We start from the raw sequence: 19,355 nt of genomic DNA on the forward strand, positions 1-19,355 counted from the left end.
GATGAAAATCGGGTTTGGAATGACTGAAACATCCAAAAACAAAGTAATACAAAGCGATCGTAATAAAATGTGGGTCCCACACTTTATTGAATCGCTCTGTTTTGGATATCTCAGCCATTTCAAAACCAATTTTCATCATATAAACGTTGAATTCCTCATGGAATTACATGTTCTTTCATATTTCATAAGAGGTTTCTCATTATCTCACCAAAAAATGTTAGAAACCTGAAATTAGGTCTCAACCAAAACTATACGATCCCTTTAATCCGAGAATGAAAATAAGGCTTGATATTCCAAAGGTTTGCTAAATCCAAAATACGAAATTAGGTTCATAATTCAGAAGGTTTGTTAGTATGCACCTTATTTTAATTTTTTGATTTACAAACCTTATTTCATTTTCAAATTAATGAATCTTTGGAATAATGAGTCTTCGAAATGATGAAGCCTATTTCACATTCGGATTAATGAACCTTCGGAATAGCAAACTTTATTTCATTTTTGGATCTATGAACTTTTGGAATAATTCTACAAATGTTTCGATGAACAAACCCATTTTTTTTTTCTATTTAAGAACATCTTGATGTAGGGAATGTCTATTTTGGAATAACAAACTTCTGAATAGTGAGCATTATTTCATGTTTGGAATAACAAACCTTGGGAATAACAAGTGTCACCCCCTTTAGCGGACTGTCTCTAAAAGGGTTTGAGGGAAAGTATTTTGTTGATGGTTTGGTTTCTGTGTGTTTTCTGTTTGTTTGTTTGTTTGTACAGCCACCACCACTTAATTGGAATTCAGCACCCAGGACCTTTCTTGGGATTTCACAACCTCAGTCAGGGGAGGCCAGAAATTTGCACCATTATGTGGTAGGCTAAAGTTAGTGCCAGGCTAGTCTCGGTGTACGGGTGAACTGAGGCACGCATTATTTAGCAATAAACCCCCAGGCTACTGTTGGAAAATGGGTCTCGTGAACTGATGCTCTCTGTCTCAATATACGGGTAGAAATTATGCACCTCAGAATTTTTCCATGATATTTCCCCATTAATACAGCATGTCCTATTTATTTGAGATGTGGCGTAATGATTGGAGCCATGTGCTGACGTTTAGATGCTGTAACAACCAGGGATTTTTAGAAGTGATAAGAGAGTGAAAAACCAGCCCATCGTTTTGGATAAGATGTCATGACATACAAAACGCACAAACCCATGAAAGAGGAAGACAAGGTTTATAGCTTTAAGCAAAACTGGGGTCACTCATTATTCTGTACTGTTAAATCTCTGCACTCTTGGACTGGTGATATAAAGTAACTGTTAAGCAATTCTTCTTTTTTATTTTTTATTTTAAACAGGTAGACAGTCCTATACAGCCTGATCTTGATAGTAATGTGGTAAGTGGCATAACACAATGTCTGGCATTAAATAAAAGCTCCTGTACCAATTGCTGTTAGTGTCACAAGCATTGTCATCACAGCTGCCTTCAAAATCATAGAAAAGTCATTTTAGAGACCCTTGGAACTTAGAATTGTTCAGAAAATTTAGCAAATAAAAATAATACAGGTTTTTATAAAAACACATTTTAGTATTAGCAAGAGTGTCAAAGGAAAATCTGTAAAACATACAGTATGGGGTGGTCATCCCTAAAAATTCTGAATTACATCTATCCTGATGAATGTGGTGTTGGTATTACAAACCCTACCCACTTTGTTATTGCTTTATTTCATTTCACTGCATGCTTTATGTATTCATCAGCAGATATGGAATAGAATGCATGTAAAGTTTATTTTCTTCAGTTTGACAATGTTCCCACAAACAGCTAATCACTCATCGTATTTTACTGCTTGCATGTTCGGCCATGTTTGTGTATCTTTCATGATATATATCATAATTATCAAAATTAGATTGCTTCTTTGCTGAATTTGTTCCATTTTTGTGATATGTATCTATCCAGGTACACTTTACTTCCTTTGCCAAATTTGGTTAATACCTTATTTTCATGGCAAAGCAAAGAGCACCCCTCAAGCTAAAAAGTTTGCAATTGTAGTGCATGTATCACATCAAAGCTGTTATATTTTCATTCATATTATTCTGACATTGAACAATGACAGCAATAACTAAATCAGCAGTTAACAATTTATAAGATAAGATACATAATGTGTCCAAGAATTTATATATTAATGCGCTCCGCCAGTACAATATGAACAGTATCTGAGATAAGATACATTTTGTGTCCAAGGAATTGAGATGTTATGCACTCCCCCAGTACCATGCAAGATTTATGTAGTTGCAAGAGTCATTAAAAATATTGTCAGTGCAGAAGCTGGGACATTCCAATGCTTCACTTCTCTGAGTGTAAAAGAATGGTAATAATAATGCTTTTTGTTATGTTCCTACCTTTGCATTTGAGTCAGTAAAGCATGTGGTTCTTCATAATTTCTTGCAGCAACCTGATAGCATAGCTTGTTCAGGGGAGACCTTCAGCAGTGAGGAGTACGATGTGAGGGCGCCTCCCCATGATAGTTATTCCCGTCCAATGGTGTCTTCGGCGGTCAGGCCCACCCCGGCGGCGTCGAATACAACACCGCTCCCACAGATTTCTGGGCAGAGGCAACAGTTTGTGCCGCTGTCCACTCCCCTCCCGACTGTAGCCCCTGCGGGCAGAGCCGGTGAGGATCCCGCATCGGCCAGAGCAGCTCAGCTCAGGGCATCCCTCGAGGAGCGCATCAACATGATCAGGGCGCAAGACTTTGTTGTGATGGAGGAGGTGAACAGCCTCCGGGAGCTCCTCGCTCGGGAGTCCGACAACTCCAGGAGGCAGGAGCTTGCGCGTGAAGAGGCCAAGAAGTGGGAAGAACATCTCACGTTGCAGAGGCAGCAGGGAAGCTTGGAGGACCAGCTCGCCGCTGCCACGGGGCAACAGAATCCGAGGAGAGGGGTGTTCCAAGAGCCACAGGCCTTGCCAGGGGGCGGTGAGCAGGCCAGAAGGTCTCGCCCACAGCCCGCTACAACGGCCATGACCCAATCGACGCAGGAAAACGTGACAAACTCGGCCTCCGCAAGTCCTCAGTCACCGTCGACAGACTCTGAGGAGGGGTGGACGTGCGAACACTGCACCTTTATAAACGCTGATACGAACACCAATATCTGTAGTGTGTGCCATAAAACATCCAGCCGGGTGCCAAAGAATCCACCACCTGTGAAGCCAAAGGAACAAGCTCAGCCAGTTGGTGTGAACACTAAGGAGAAGGAGGTTCATACGACGCAACCAGCGAGGAGGATGTCTGGAGCAGAATACTTCCAGCAACTCGAAGCAGAGGTATAATCATCTGTTTTCATTCATGAAAATAGTTCAACTTGTCCAACTTTTTCTCTTGCTGGGAGAGGAGCAGAACGAAAGAAAATGCAAACAAAAATGTAATGTGAGCCATGTCACTGATGCATATCTTGATGCCTACTCTTTTATTCCATTAATAGAGAAAGGCATTATGTATCTTCAAAACAAAACAAAAATAGTACAGCTTGACTTGTAACATGCCTGTGAGTGACAGGCTGCATAATGAATCACTGATACGTTGATGTGGAAAATGGCTGTCTAAGTACTGTATTAAAAGGAGGTCACAGATATATGAACATGTTTCTCTTTTGTGCATTCATACAACAGATATTGACCGGTAATGAATTAAATCTTGTGTTCATGAATAACATTTTGATTGGTGGCACATTATGCTGCCACATTTCACCAGGGCAGCTACATGTATCTTCATTTTTGACATCGGTGATACCCAAGTCTCTAAAGTGCTATGCACCAAGTCTAAGTTATTCATTTATTCAATTTCTTAGAATTCAGCAACCAAATGAAGAGTTTGATCACAAAAACGAGCTCAGTCAATTCTTGTCAATGTGAGATATTTGTGATTAGAGCTGCTAAGAATCAAAGAAAATTATAAGGAAACATGAGATTTCTTTTGTGATAACTTCTTGTTGTACATTATTAAAGAAAGGTAGCATTGAAGAGGTTTAATTTTGCACTCTCTTTTGGCAAACTTAGTTTAAAGGGATCTATAGTTTTGGATGAGACCTAATTTCAGGTTCCTAACATTTTTTGGTGAGATAATGAGAAACCTCATGTGAAATGTTAAAGAGCATGTAATTCTATGAGGAATTCAATGTTTACTTGGTGAAAAATGGTTTTGAAATGGTTGAGATATCCAAAAAAGAGCAATTCTAATAAAGTGTGGGACCCACACTTTATTGCAATCACTCTGTTTTACTTGTTTTTGGATGTTTCAGTCATTCCAAACCCGATTTTCATCAAATAAACTTTGAATTCCTCTTAAAATGGTATGCTCTGTACTATCCTAAGTGTTTTCTTGGTATCTCGCGGAAATTTGAAAGCCCAATTTTCATCTCCACCAATACTGTACCATCCCTTTAAAATATTGAAAATGGCACTTACGCTGTTTTGCAATCAACTCTTAAAATATAAGAACAATTATGTGAAATGAATGCATAAGTGAATAAAAGAGAGGAAAGAAACTAAAGTGCAAAAACAACATTTTCAGGACGTCTAAAATTCTGGAAAACATGGTGTTGTTGGGAATGCATTGTTTCATATGAATGGTAGTGTGCCATGATGAACATGACGTGCTCACCCACACCGCCGCTTCGATTGAAAGCATCTATTGTGTGGTGTTTAAAAAACAAACAAAAGATTTCTCTTCTTCAGAGTTTATTGTCGTACACAAATGTATTGTGTTTTTCGCTGCTATTTAAAGGGAGGCAGTCCTGAGATTTTCACTGTACTGGTAATTAAGAATAGTAAAAAATATAACCTTTCACCAGTTTATATGCGTGGAAATTAAAAACTGTCTCCGTATGCGATTTTCAACAAATAATTCCTGCAGGCGATCATGTAAGAGCCTGTAAAAAGATCCTACGTCATTGATGCCCTACTCTCAAGTTGACAGGCGTGCCTCTAAAAACCACTTTAAGTGTTCAAATGATCAGTTGTAATTTCATCATAAAATGTGAAAGTATGTGATTTTATTATTTTTAAACAAAATATTTCAAGCTTAGTTGAATATAATTCATGTAAATTAATATTGTAAACATACATCTATATATATATATACCACATACTTGACATCAAATAGGCACTGTCCTTTTCTAGCTTCTGTCCGTGTTGCATACTACTTTGCGTACAAACCCCTCTCGCGCGCGAAATCTTACCATACTTATGTACACACAAAGAGATATTTCTCCTCCCCACCACTTACTGGGGATAATCTGTACAATACGCCGTCTAGCTGAGTTTGGCGTTCAGACCGAAGATTACCATAACAATTAGCGTACGCATAACGAGCAGAACACGGCTGGGAAGAGTTGTGCCTCATTGACGTCGGACTCTCCGCCAAGACTTGCTCACTAGCATATTCACCATGCAGATTCACACTTTTTCAACAAAAAATTACGAGCTTATCTGGTGATTTGAAAGTTTGTTTTTGGTGAAAGTAATTCATTTGAGGTACCAACAACAACATATTTTTTTTTAAATTAGTGAGGACTGCCTCACTTTAAGGATTCAACTCCACCGTTTTTTTGTTGTTTTTTTTTTTTTTTCTACAGATGATTGCCCAGAAGAGACAGGCAAAGGAAGGATATCAGAACCAAGGAGAGTCAGCTCAGGCTGAGAGCCCAAAGACTGAAAGAAAGAAAGACGCGAGCAAGTCCTCGCCTTTATTAAGTGACTTGGACCTCTCCACAGTGACAGAGGCCTTATCCTATAGTGACAGACTGGTGCAGCTCGGCCTGAAACTGGGATTCTCAAGGCACGAGGTTGATAAGTTCAGCTGGGGCAATACCCAGCAGGGCAGGAGTGGTAGGGGGACGTTTGAAATGCTCAGGATGTGGAGGGATCGCGTGCCTCGCGCCAACCAGAGGCGGCTACTCTACCAGGCACTCGGAGACTGTCAGCTCCAGTACGTCACCGAGCAGTTGCAATACGACGCCCAAGGTAAACCCTCACCCATGGGGGCAATTACAACACCGCCGTATTTTAAGTTTGATATGCATGAGGCGTTAAAGCCTCATCAGACGGACCAACAAAATTTTCATTGAAAGTGGACAGACAATATTATAGAAAGGTATGGAATTGTAAATTTTCAGATGGTTTCACAGGAGAGCGATACTGGCCGCAAGTGACTGTATGATGTGGCACGCTGCGATGCGGAGTTCCGTCATGCCCCAGGTTGATATGGCATTCATAAGATGTACAATTTTACACATTGCTATTATGGTGGCCAAGTTTCGCTATCGCCAAAAACGACCCCATCACTAATTCAACACTCTTGTAGTGTTTTCATCGTATTTGTATTGATAGCAATAATACATTTATTAAAAAACATAGAGGGAATAATATGGCCAGGTTAGGCCAGGTTACAGCTCTTAAAAAAAGAGAAGGAAATAAATGATTCAACAAAATGACAAATCTCTATTGGGTAACCAAAAACTACATCATGTGCAAATTAGATGTATCTTCTCACATTGCTTACTTTTACTTAGAGTTAAATCTTGATGATTTTTTTTTTCTTGAATTGGAATGAAAAAAGAAAAAGATGTATTATATCTTACACATCAAATGAAGGCAATCATGTAAGTTATAACCAAGCAACTAAAACATTTTAAGGGGATGCAGTGCATGGTATAAATTATCCATTTCCAGCATGATTTTTTTTTTTTTTTTTTTCAGGAACTGATGGGAGCATTGTGAAGCTATGACAAGATAATGCCTCAAATTTGAACAATATTTCTATCTCCATGAAGTGAGATCTTATAATTAGTACAAGACAGTGGTAATAAACAAGTCATAATTGCATATATGACACCTTGACCCGTGAATTGTGTGCTGTATTCAATTAGAGCAATGTTTCCCACATTTTGTTATGTTCCAACCCCCCTTCCCCCCCCCCCCCCCAAAAAAAAAAAAGGAAAAAGAGAAGACAGAGTTTTGTATTTTTTTTCATGATAGAGGTATGCGTAATTGTCTCAAGAGAATGAGCACTATGTCATCATTGCCAGGATAAACTTCTCTCACTACAGAAGCAGCAGTACAACGGGAGAAAAGCAGATTGGGGATCGTGGTATGTATATTGCATGTTTGATTTACACCAGATTTACACTCTTTAATTTCAGCATTGTCCATAGTACTCAACTTCATTAATTTGACAGTCATAAACACTTGTGCCTTTTGTCTGTACTTTAATGAGAGGAATACAGAGTTTGTAACTGAGAAAATCAGCTGAACAAATTCTTTTTTTTTTTTTTAGTATGCTGTGATTGCTTTCCTCTATGTCTGATTTTGACTTTTTGTGTGCCATGTTCACATGCCCGACTCTGTCAACAGTTTGCCAACTTCACATATTTTGCTCAAATGCACACTGCGCACAAACCGATCTATAAACTTCACTATGTCAGACGTTGAGAGTACAGTGAAAGCATCATGCATGACTGCATTTGTCACACACATAGCTTCCAGTTCATGGTGACTTGATAGTTGAGTTCCATAAGGATTTTTTTTTAATTAAATTATTATTGTCAAAGTTATATCTTCATAAAATCATGCCTTCCAGACCTACACTCTGTATTCATGAAAAAGCATGAGTTAGCATGACCAAGAGTATGATTTAGCAGTCTTGTTTTGTTTGCTTTGATTACTGGCCATTTGCAAGAAAAAAATAGCCATAGCTTATTAATAAAATCCACATTACAGCAACTCTTGCAATTTTTGTGTAGTAATTTGCTATACTGCATTTCGAGCATAAATTCTTTTATAAAAAGTTACATGGCTTTTAGAAACGGAATGCTTTCCAAAAGTGCCCATGTGTTGCAATTTCTCTAGGGGTGTGCTGCATGGCACACAAAAAGTAAACTCTATGTGTCAAGGCGTAAATCCCCAGTGTACCACATTATTCTTAAGCAGCAGTGTAGTCCTGACTTTGGGAAAAACATTGTTTTTCCAATCTATGTAACTTTTGAAGAGTTTTGTTACCCTCGACATGTAATGAGCAGAGCTGTAGAGAAAATGCCAGCTTTGATTTGATGTAAATTGAAAGACAAATATACAGTTATTTTTCTTTAAAATGACCAGTAAATGCATTATTGTAGAGGCATTACTTTTGCACACAAAACAGTGAGGGAAAATGAGAATTTGCTTGCAAATCGAGTTAAGGAACACCGCTTGATATTCAATCACCACATAAAATGCAAGCTACGTGTGACAGGAATGGAACCACGAGAAACGCTTTCATTGTACCGCGGCATTTGGTGATTTATTGATCAGTTTGGGCAGGTCTGTGCGTTTGAGCAGAATATGCTAAGTTGGCACGCTGTTGACTGAGTCGGGCGTGCGAATGTGGCACATAGAGAGTTAAAGGCGATATACCATGGTTTAATGCTTGTGATTGGCGATGCCTTTTGTCCTCAGAATGAGTTACCAGAGAGAAGGGGACAGCAGAAGGATCCGTACCAGAGAGTCAAGGCAGCGGCCAATGAGCCCAGAAACTCTTCGGAGGAGAGTGGTTATGGCAGTTCCGGGTCAGTTTCTGACAGAATGCTGGTGGAGATTGCTGCGGAAATTCCCAGGGGAAAACTCTTCGAGATAGGCGTGAAGCTCGGCCTGGAGGTGGCAGTGGTGAATCAGTTTCACAGACGTCATGAGCGTGACCAGGATGGCGATGGAGCACTTGAAATGCTGTTGCTATGGAGGCAGAGGGTCAGACCAGATGAGGAGAGGAGACGCCTGTGCGAAATCCTGGAAGACACCGGACCCGCTGCTGCAGCCGCAATATTGAAAGAACGTCAGCAACAAGGTAACAGGGCTATGATTGTACCATCCAGAATTCTTAGCATTCAGGTTGTGCCAAGTTATGTTGCTCGGGCAGATACTTTGTACAATCATTTTGTGCTTTTTATGCCACTTACACAAAGAATGATGGAGGCATTTCAAGAGCAAAGCTATGCAAAGGGTTTTCTTCATATCTAACTCGGGTATACTTCACGACGTGAAGATGAGCTGATCAGATTCTAGGCAAAGGCCACAGGTGAAAGGTCACAAAATTTTAGCAAAAAATGATTTTTTTTCTTTTCAAGGAAGAGAGGTTTGTGGTAAAACCATATATGTACATGGTCCTTGCAGGGACCATTGCTTGGCAGAAGAAGGGCCTAGAAAGAGGAGAGTTGAGGAGGGAAGCGACAGAGGGAGAGTGTAAAGAATGTAAATAGTGACAATCAGGGCAGCGGTGAGCTGGAAGTTGAAGTTGCGCTTGTGGAGACAGGAGAATAGGGACAGAGAGAGTTGTAAGGACAAGTAGAGTAATAATCAGGTAAAGGGTTGTGAAATCAGGAGGGGAAGGATGAAACAGAAAGGATGCAGAAAAAGATGAATTTGAAGGTTGGAGAATCATTGAAGTAGAGAGAGAAGTGAAATCGATGTGAAATTCTGACAGGTGTTTCACGAAACGAAAGGAGAGAAAAGAAGCTGGTGAGTGATGTGGACTATGGAACGTGGAATCAAAATGAATAAAGGAGGAAATAAAAGAGGAAGGAAAGAGGTAAGTCAAAGAAAATGAAATTATAGTTTTAAGAAGAAGAAAAGGAAAAAGAGGAATAAAATGTGAAATGAAAGGGGGGGTTGAGTGGATTCTAGGAATAATTGCTGTGAGAAAAAAGCTGTGGCAGGAGGGGGGGGGGGGGGGGCGAGGTAATGATTAAAAGTAAAGCCCTGAAAAGGACTCGTGAGGAAGAAGGAAAGTTAGAGAGAAGATATAGTGAGAATGTTGTCTTGAAATGGGAGAAAGAACTGACAATTTATTCCTGTTCAAAACAAACAAACAGACAAACTAACTAACTAATTAACAAACTGTAGAATGGTGAAGTGGTCATTAAAAGGACCATTGGGCTGTAAGGAAAGCAGAAAATAGAAGAGGAAGGAAAGAGGAAAGTCGTGGAGAAATTAAAGACTGTACTGTAAGAGAAAGAAAGAAATAAAGTGAAAACAACTCGAGCCCGAACTCTGGAGATCAAGTAATAAAGAATAACTCAGGTACTCGAGGTACTGGACATTTCGGGCAGATTGACTTTCCTTTATGAGAAATGAGGCATTACCAAAGAGGAGACAAGTTATATATGGAAGATTTGATCCTAGATGGAATGTATCAGCCAAAACGGGCTGAGCGGCGAGTGTCATTGATGAGATCCGAGTGTTCTGCTGTCCTCGGAGCCCGTTAATTGTGGAGTACATTCGGGAGGATTACCTCGATATGGACGCAGGCAGAGAGCTTAACTAGGAGTAGATGGGATGGATGCGGGTGCTGCGGTTGATTTGCATCGATGAGGACGTTTGGTCCCTTGACAAGTGCTTGAATTTCAGTCTGTTCCATGCATATGTTGCCAGTGATCACTGAGAGCGGAAGCCCACTGCTGCGCCTTTTGTTGTTGAAAACTTATTTTTGTGCTTGCCAAATAGTCGACAAGTGCAGTGTTTGTGGATTTTGTGATGAAAAGTCATGAAATGCATTCAGTGCTCCTCATCCATTGTATATGACACAATGGAAGTAACAACTGAAGTATAAATTCTTCCAATGTGAAACATCATCTTACTGCCCTTATTTAATCAGAATGCCCAAAATATGTGGCACTACAGCAAGATTTATAAAAGCACCTTTTCAAAAATTTATTAAACAGATCATGGATGACCTCATGCAATATGAACTGAGTCTGTGTTCTTACAAATAGCAGATTCAGTAGTGAACCCTATCTTTCAGCAAGGCAATGCTCCTAACTGGAACAGAAATATGGGGGAAAAGATGTGACGTTTGCATATGCAGGATAAAGTCAGTTTTGACAGTTGAATATGTGTGTTAGATTGTAACATATATACCCAGATGCTGCTTCAATTCGTATGGGTATTAGTTGTAGCCAAATGACTGAACATGAGCTGTCTTGAATCAATCGCTCATCCAGTGACCCCAGGCGTCCCCGGCCAGGCAGGGCTCTCAGAGGAGGTGCTACATCACTTGGCCGACAGGATTTCAGCAGAAGATGTGCCAATGCTTGGTCTGTACCTGGGATTCGACGAGGACAGAATCGACAGGTACACCAAGGACAACGGATACGGCACGCAGCGTCTGCTGCTGGACTGGAAGAACAAGACCCAGGGACAGGATCAGAGCCGTGAGCTGGGCAAGATCTTGGAGGAGCTTGGACTAGCTCACCTCCTTGAGGATCAGGCGGAGCCTAGGGATACAAGTTAGTCTCTTCCCCCCCCCCCCCCCCACACACACCCTATCTATACAGGGCGGTTATTGGAGCACTCCTGGAGTAATCTAAACTACGTATGAATGGACAATCAGGCCCCTTTTAATCTTTCTAAAGGATGGCTTCTGGGTTCCATATTTGCTGCTGCAACAGTTGCTCCCATGAAATATCTGCATGCTAAGCCAAAAAGGAATTCTACCCATAAACATCACCCATACCCTATCCTAATCAACCCTATCACAACCCTAACCCCAAACATAAGTTCTTGGAGAAAATAAGACCGGAGCAATTGTCGCAGGAGCTAATGTCATGTTACCGGGTTTTTAGATATCTATGAGTTGATAGCATCATTTTCAAGATGAAATGATACAGAAATATGAACACATTTCCTGAACACGCTTGCCTTAAAGAGTCCGAGTCTTGTACTCCATAGTTACATTTACCAGAATAGAATCAGAATGTACTAGTTTTCTCTGTTCGATGTGTTGTACCCTCATTGACAAGAATTATTCAAAGACAAAATTGCCCCAGGCAAAAGTAGCTAATCAAAAAGGTTTAGTCAAATTGGACCGATCCTAGATGAATTAGACTTGCTTTGATGTTAATCGGTTACAAACAGGGTATTCATATAGAGGATTGCATTTAGTTTTTTTGGAGGAGATATCATTCGAAAATTCAGTCACCTTTTAATTTTGTTGACAGCATCCCTCAGTGATCTGACTTTTGCAATAAAGATAAAAGTATCGGAAAGATCTGTGTGTGCTCCATAAGGTGTGATACTGGATGGATTTTCTTCGAATTTCGCATAAAGTAGTAGTAGCAGTAAGAAAAGATGGAAAGATTGTTATTGGACTCAGCACCTCATTGATCCATCTCAATAGGTCAAAGATTACTCTGACATAACTAACATTTCCCAAAATGCTTATTAAAACAATAACTTTATATTTGTAACTCAAAAGTTTCTGTCAAAGCTCAGTGCAAAGGTGTATGGTCTGTTATTCTAGGTCCCATTTTTGTTTGTTTGTTTTTTATGTGATTCTACACTTATATTTCCAACTTTGCAGGCTGTAGAGATGTGTGCTTTGCTGGCAACATCAGCTTGCCAGATTTCTGATGGAAAGATATAGATTTGCTATGCAGATGTACCGTGGGAAGATCAATTGCAGCTACATATTGTGTTTTATACCAGCACCCTTAGTCTTCCAATTTTTGTATTCTTAAAAAGTTGAAGTTTGAGATGTGCACATGGAGTGCAATGGAGTGTAGCTGTGTTATCACTGACCGATGTGCTGTCTTCGTTTTGCATTACTCTGTTTCTAGGCCCTCTTTCAGATGTTGAGCTATTAAGCTTGGCAGACCATCTGACTAGGCAGGACATCTTGCAGCTGGGCTTTTGTCTGGGATTCAGTCGTGCCGACCTGATGACGCTCTCACATATGCCTGGGCATGATGTTATAAGCAAAGGATATCAAATGTTGGCGCACTGGAGGGACCGCAACCCAGGCCACGCCCAACGACACCTGTTGGCCGGGGCCCTCCGGGAAAGCGGTCTGGCAGGACTGGTGGAGCACATCAGACGCCCCGGAGGTTGGTTGTTGGTGTCACGAATTTATTTAGCAGCAGACGAGAAGTTCTTGTGCCGAGTTGCAATCTAATAGGAGTCTTCAAATTTGCTACGAAAAACTTCATGCTAAAAATTTTGATTGAAGGTGTAGTATTGAAAGTGCAGTATAAATAACATTCTCAAGGGTACAAAAAACAGAATGTAGCATAATAATGATATATATATATATATATATATATTTATTTTTTTTTGGGGGGGGGGGGAGTGGGTGTCATTGACGAATAGAAAGATCAACCGTATTGTTTGTAGTAATGTCAAGGAACTTGTATACTCTTTTCTGAAGCATTTGTACGAAAAATAAGTCTATTGATGTATTTTACTTTGATCATGTAAAAAAAAAAAACAACATTCTATTCATCATTTCCATTGCCTACCTATTATTTTTGTCTCTTGGCATTGGCAGGGTTGTGGTATGTTGAGTTGATACATGTATGCAGTGGTCAAATGTGAAGATGATTACTTTGCGGAACAAGCAGAATGAATAAAGCTTTGTTCCAGTTATGCATTTGCCCAAACTATTAGTTTGCTGTATCAATTTCTACTGCCATGTTGTCTCTGGGTGTCGTAGCGCTTGTTTACTTGTTGAGGCACATATTGATTAGTAGACAGGTACACAATAAATGTGCACGGTTTGGCGTAGTGTCCTCAGATTGGGTTTTAATATGATGTGATTTGCATTGACGATTATCAGATATTACTTAAGCTGAAGCCCCGCTTAACCCTAATCAGACTGGGCTCTTTTTGGCTATGCTATATCCGGGGGAGGTGGACATAGCAAATTTTGTCTCAAAGGTTGCACGAGACTTAAAAAATAAAGATTCAAGGAACCGAATGACAAAGCCTTTTTGCTCTGTGGAAGTATTATATTTATGCTGTAATATTTGTATCATCTAATTATGCTTTCAATCTCAGCAGCCGCCTCGGCAAAGGAGATGCTCCCATCCATGGGGCAGGCGGCCCTCGACTTTCAGCCTCATCTCCGTCTGACGAGTCTTCACAGCGGCAGCCCTTCCTCATCCTCCAGCGACGGCATGACAGACCTGTCGCGGGGCTCCAGCATTAGCGACCTGTCGTACATCAATGACGAGACCAAGAAGCTCTACGAGGATATGTGCACGGGATCGCTGCAGCGAGTCGCTATGTTGAGAGTGAGTGGTCGTGATCATTACAGAGACTAATCACATAATAGCCAGTCTCCCCTTCTTGCATTTTGTTCATTTTTGTTTTTCTTGCCATAGGTGCGTTCACATTTATACTTTAATACTATCATTATATTTCACATACTTCTGCTATTGCGGTGCTCTTGAAGATCAGGTTTTGGGGATGGCAAGGGTTACTTTGTTTGGAACTGCTGGAGGATGCTATCGATCATAATGTTTGGGTTTTTCTTTTGACAAAATAGTTCTGTCTTTTCTTTGAGCACCCAGCTCCCCTCTCATCTGCCCCAAAAATTCTGCTCCCTGTCTCTGATCAAGCATGCGGAAACCACCTATGCAGAGCTGCCAACTGGCACGTTTTTAGTGTGTCCAGTACCTTTTTTTTCCAACAAAAATACATTCATAACATTTTTTTTTACCCCCGAGTGTACATTCATAACATTTTTTCTTGCCTCCAAATATACATTCTTAACATTTACTTTTACTAAAAATACATTCTTGAGAAATTAATGAGCGATAACTGCAATTGCCATTATAAGAGCACATCCGCATGTGGTGAGCTGCAAAGGGGCAGTTACCGAGTGCACTGTAAGACGAGGAATGTTTATGTGCATTTTAATTTCGCGAATTTTGCAAGAGCCAAGATTCGCAAAATTAAAATGCATGTGGAAGTTCTTGTCCACACTGTATGCATTGAATGTTCGAGGCAACTCGCAAAAATGTCATGCCATGAAGGAGGCCGTGGGGAGGCCTTCGGCTCCAATTTGCGAAAATTTTATGCCACGAAAACACACTGTTTTACAGTATGAATCAGCTCCTTCACACTACACATAAATTCTTAGATCACCAATACTGACAACAAAACCCATTGTCATTCCCATTGCTGCTGTGTGCTGTAGTTTTCCTGTACTATGCACGTGTATGTTGTGTGTGATGTGATGTTATGCTATGAGAGCTTAGCTAGCGTATAAATGCGCAAAACACCCGCCTTCGATGCAGTCATATGCTTTCACTTTCGAAATTCACAAAAATAAAACCACTGCAAAAATGTCTGTGAATGCAGTACTTCAGAACATGCCATTGTCAGTGCAGCGTAACCGGGTATCTTATTTGATACTTAGATTTGAAGACCAAACTGAGAACATTATAATTTCCTCCTCCATTTTGTGGGTTCTTCAAGGGACCACTTCCCCATTTAGTACTTATTATACTGATCCCAGTCGTGTAGAGGGATTGGTGATATGACACTGTTAATGTTATGGGAATTGTCTTATTAGTTGCTTTTTATCATGTTTTGATTTGATTTAATTTCTGCATTTTTCACAAAATGAATATAACATTACTAAGAAATCTTCCAAAGATTGTCATACTTTGAAAAATATCATGTATGCAAGTCAAAAATATGCATGAATTGTACAAATAAACATAAACCATTGGAAATCATTTATCATTAAATCAAATTATTACATTATCATTATCATTTTATTATCATTATCTTCCAGAGTGCTGATTGCTTTTTTGAATAGGTCATCATGTGTTAGTTACCCCTTTTATGTCAGTAATTCCAGGCATACTATCTTCTTTTCTGAAAATATAGTGGGGTTTTTCCCCCAAGTAGAACACATCTTTTTTTTTTTTTTTTTTTTTTTTTTTGGGGGGGGGGGGGGAACCAGGCTGGCAGCTCTGCATATGTCAGTACTCACAGCTCCACATGTGAATATTGAGATCATTTGGAGGCAGAAGGAATTTCAAAGAGCATCCCATGCATGACATTCCCACATGAAAATGCATTTCAGCCATGTATGGGGAAAATTCAAGATACCTGTCATTATCTGCACGGATACCACCTATCCATACATCCTGCTCATGAGCCACATGAAGTGTCATCCTGGGTTGGCAAAAACGTCACTAAATGCATTGTAGATTGGACCTCCCTTCAACTCCTTTTATTTGTTGGCTATCTTGCAGAATTCAGAAATAGCCTGTAACAGGTAAAAAAAAAGACCATACCCACCCCACCCCCCCCCCCAAAAAAAAAGAAAAAAAAAGAAAATCAAAAGATAGAGAATTACAAGCATAGCAGCAGGATTTAATCTCAGTTGGAAATATTCTTTACTTCACTTCTTTGGGAATTTTCTTTTGATTGTTGTGTTTTCATGTGTGCAGTTTGATAAGTTTGTCTACTTCAAAAACAAAGCAGTGTGCTGCTGTGCAGGGTGTTGTTTTTTGTTTTTTATTTTCAGAAAGATAACTTCCAGCACATAAATCTCATATCTTTGTGTAAAAAGTCATTGTTCCACTCCTTTGCTATATCAAAATATCATTTGTGGTAGCCCTCTGACTTGTGGATAAAGTTTGCACTGCATTCTTGATATAGAGCATGCATATTTATGCCTGTGTTTTCCATGTATGTTCATCCATTTCCTTTGATGTTGTCTTGACATGACTGTTGCCTATTGTTTTTACGTAACCCAACTATTTTTCTCTCTTGACGCTTGGGATGTGCAGCGCAAATGGAGGTAAAAGGGTAGGTATTTGGTCAGCATTATTGTGTGTGTGCATATATATATTCCAAGCTCATTCAGTTGCAGCACCAAAAAGAACATTTACTGCATGTTTGAAGTCCAGAAGTTGTGTTAACCTGTTGAGGACGGTTTGATTTTGCTACAACATGCATTTCCCATAGACACTTGCCCGAGTTTACTCAGGACTCGTCCTCAACAGGTTAATGTTGTGGGTCGAGTGCCCCCACAGACTCCATGTACTGAGCATGACTTTGCAGTGTATGGTTACGGGAATGAAGAGAGTGATTAAAGTGCGCCATAATGTGTTCTTACAGAGCACACTGGAGCAACCATAGATGTGATGGCAAGTTAACAGGGGCATTTCATGAAGCATTGTGTCAGATATTTTTTTCTGACAAATATGCTCTCAGCCAATCAGATGCAAGGATTTCAGTGGCTCATTATATTTTGTCAGAATAAAAAGCAAATACAAAAACCTTTTCATGGAATGCCTCCCAGGAGTAAAAAAGAAAAAAAGTATCAGATACATATTGAACCTCGCAATCGTTCACTTGAGGTATATACATTTTTAAATGTTTGATTTCATGTGTACTGTAAAAGTGGAAATTTTCGTGCTTGGTCTGGTAAGATTTCGCAGAATGAAAATATGAAATAGTATTTCACATAAATACTGATAAAAATTTGTACATTTTTATTTGCGTGGTAGTTTCATGTAACGCAAAATGTGTGAAAAATGTCCACTTCTGCATTAATATACACCCTGTAATCAGGTTTCCTTCCATTCTTGCTAGACACCTTGCATTCACCAAGTTGTTTCAGAAATATGACTTTATTGATCCTCGTGTGAGGACAAGAAATGCGAGTATAGCTTATCTTTATTTTTCTCCATTGGCATACTGTATATGCCAAATATTTCGCAAGGTTTTTATTTTCACAAAGTTTACAAGTCAGGTGCTCTTCAGGAATTTAAAGACATGCGAAAATGTTGACTGTGATCCCGACGTGAATGTGACGTGCAGGCATACTTTTCTCCATTTAGTACTGTATTCCACACACTGTACGCGAATTTAACTACTTGCAAAATATTAGTGAAAAATTGAGCAAAGAAAATGGGATTCCATCGGGATTCGAACCCGAGACCTCTGGATGCTAGCCCAGTGCTCTATCGACTGAGCTATAGAAAGCCCTAGTTCAGTGTTCGTCCCAGAAGCCCTAAATTCTCAATGCTCGAATGGTCAGAAGCGATAGCAGTGTGTTTGTGTGTGACACACACGTACACACTTGAACCTGGCATAAACCCGAAGGATAATTCAACTTGGGGATAAATGCGAGGGATCACGAAAGTGATGCAGCTTTTTACGTGTGTCACACACAAACACACTGCTATAGCTTCTGACCATTCGAGCATTGAGAATTTAGGGTTTCTGGGACAAACACTGAACTAGGGCTTTCTATAGCTCAGTAGGTAGAGCACCGGGCTAGCATTCGGAGGTCTCGGGTTCGAATCCCAATGGAATCCCATTTTCTTTGCTCAATTTTCCACTAATGAATAATCATTATTCATCAACTTTTTCAATACTTGTGCAGTGTACAACTTTGTACTGCCATTCAATGCATTGTGTAGATAACAAAAATTTGTGTGCATTTTACTGTGCGATTCTTGGCTCCCCACGAAATTTTTGACAGTTTCATTCAGACAAAAGTTTGTCGTTGTACAGTAGTTGTTTGATGCTCTATATGAGTACATATTAGATGACTTATTTCACAGATTCTCTCATGTTTTTGACTCAAGTTCTCCCAAGAAGGTGATTTTTTTTTTTACTGATTATCAATGTCTTATTGTACCATGATGATACTCCGCTTTGCATGCTCTTAACAACTGCTCCATCTAGGTTACTTTTATCAAATCTTATCAAATACGTGAGTCATATGCTATGTTCTTCTGCGCACTCATGATCATGATCATCATCACCATCTTTACTATTTCTGGAGTGCTCTCAAGGGTTTGCTGGGTTTAGTAGTCTTCCATCAGGGTGGTCCACTAGCGTCTAGGGGTTTGAGCATGTCACTGCAACATGCTCAAATTATTGCGCATGTCACTGCAACATGCTCAAATTATTGCGCATGTCACGGCAACATGCTCAAATTATTGCGCAATATCCTCAAAGGCCAGCAACATGCCAGGCAACATCCTCAGCATGCTCAAAATGAAATGTAATCAAACAAGTGAAAAATAGTTGCCAAACTTGAGGAACATCAAACTGCTTATAGAGAAATCTTTGCTCAAGACATGAGACAGAACATCAAACGTATGCAGAACGACAAGAAATAAGTCTCAAAATAGTGCGCGCTCTACACTTGTGATGTGCCCTCTAGTGCACATACAATTTTCTGCGATAGTCTCACTTTCAGAGTTGGCAACATGCTCAAATTTCAAGTTGTGGACCACCCATTCCAGACAACTTGGCATAGGCCTAACAGTCATCATCATCATCATCATCCTCATCCTCTTCATACAATAACTGTTCAATTTCCAGTCATGCACGGGTTAGCTGGGTTTCGTCTGATGATTGCCTTTCCTTCCAATGTGGCACATTTACAAACCAACTCTTGAATCAGAGCATGAGCTATTTTGAATGTTTTCTTTTTTGTTCGAAATTCTGTTCAGTTCCATTTCTTTTACTTTCTTTCTTTCTTTCTTTCTTTTTATCTTTGGTAAATTTGATTTCATGATCCATGAAC

At 39.8% G+C, this 19,355-nt stretch overlaps 1 protein-coding gene across 1 annotated transcript in view; it reads left to right on the forward strand.

Moving 5' to 3' along the window:
* Positions 1 to 19,355, forward strand: part of LOC139714557 (uncharacterized) — a 76,843-nt gene that overhangs the window by 37,306 nt on the left and 20,182 nt on the right. Inside the window, exons 7-13 of the mRNA XM_071626250.1 lie at positions 1,303 to 1,385; positions 2,438 to 3,310; positions 5,620 to 6,109; positions 8,391 to 8,861; positions 11,014 to 11,298; positions 12,628 to 12,894; positions 13,844 to 14,079. Coding sequence (XP_071482351.1) covers positions 1,303 to 1,385; positions 2,438 to 3,310; positions 5,620 to 6,109; positions 8,391 to 8,861; positions 11,014 to 11,298; positions 12,628 to 12,894; positions 13,844 to 14,079 — 2,705 coding nt within the window. The remainder of the gene's footprint in view (positions 1 to 1,302; positions 1,386 to 2,437; positions 3,311 to 5,619; positions 6,110 to 8,390; positions 8,862 to 11,013; positions 11,299 to 12,627; positions 12,895 to 13,843; positions 14,080 to 19,355) is intronic.

This window comes from Diadema antillarum, unplaced genomic scaffold, assembly GCF_040938485.1.
Source record: "Diadema antillarum isolate AM-2024a unplaced genomic scaffold, OU_Dant_1.0 seq00002315_RagTag, whole genome shotgun sequence".
Classification (NCBI taxonomy): domain Eukaryota; kingdom Metazoa; phylum Echinodermata; class Echinoidea; order Diadematoida; family Diadematidae; genus Diadema; species Diadema antillarum.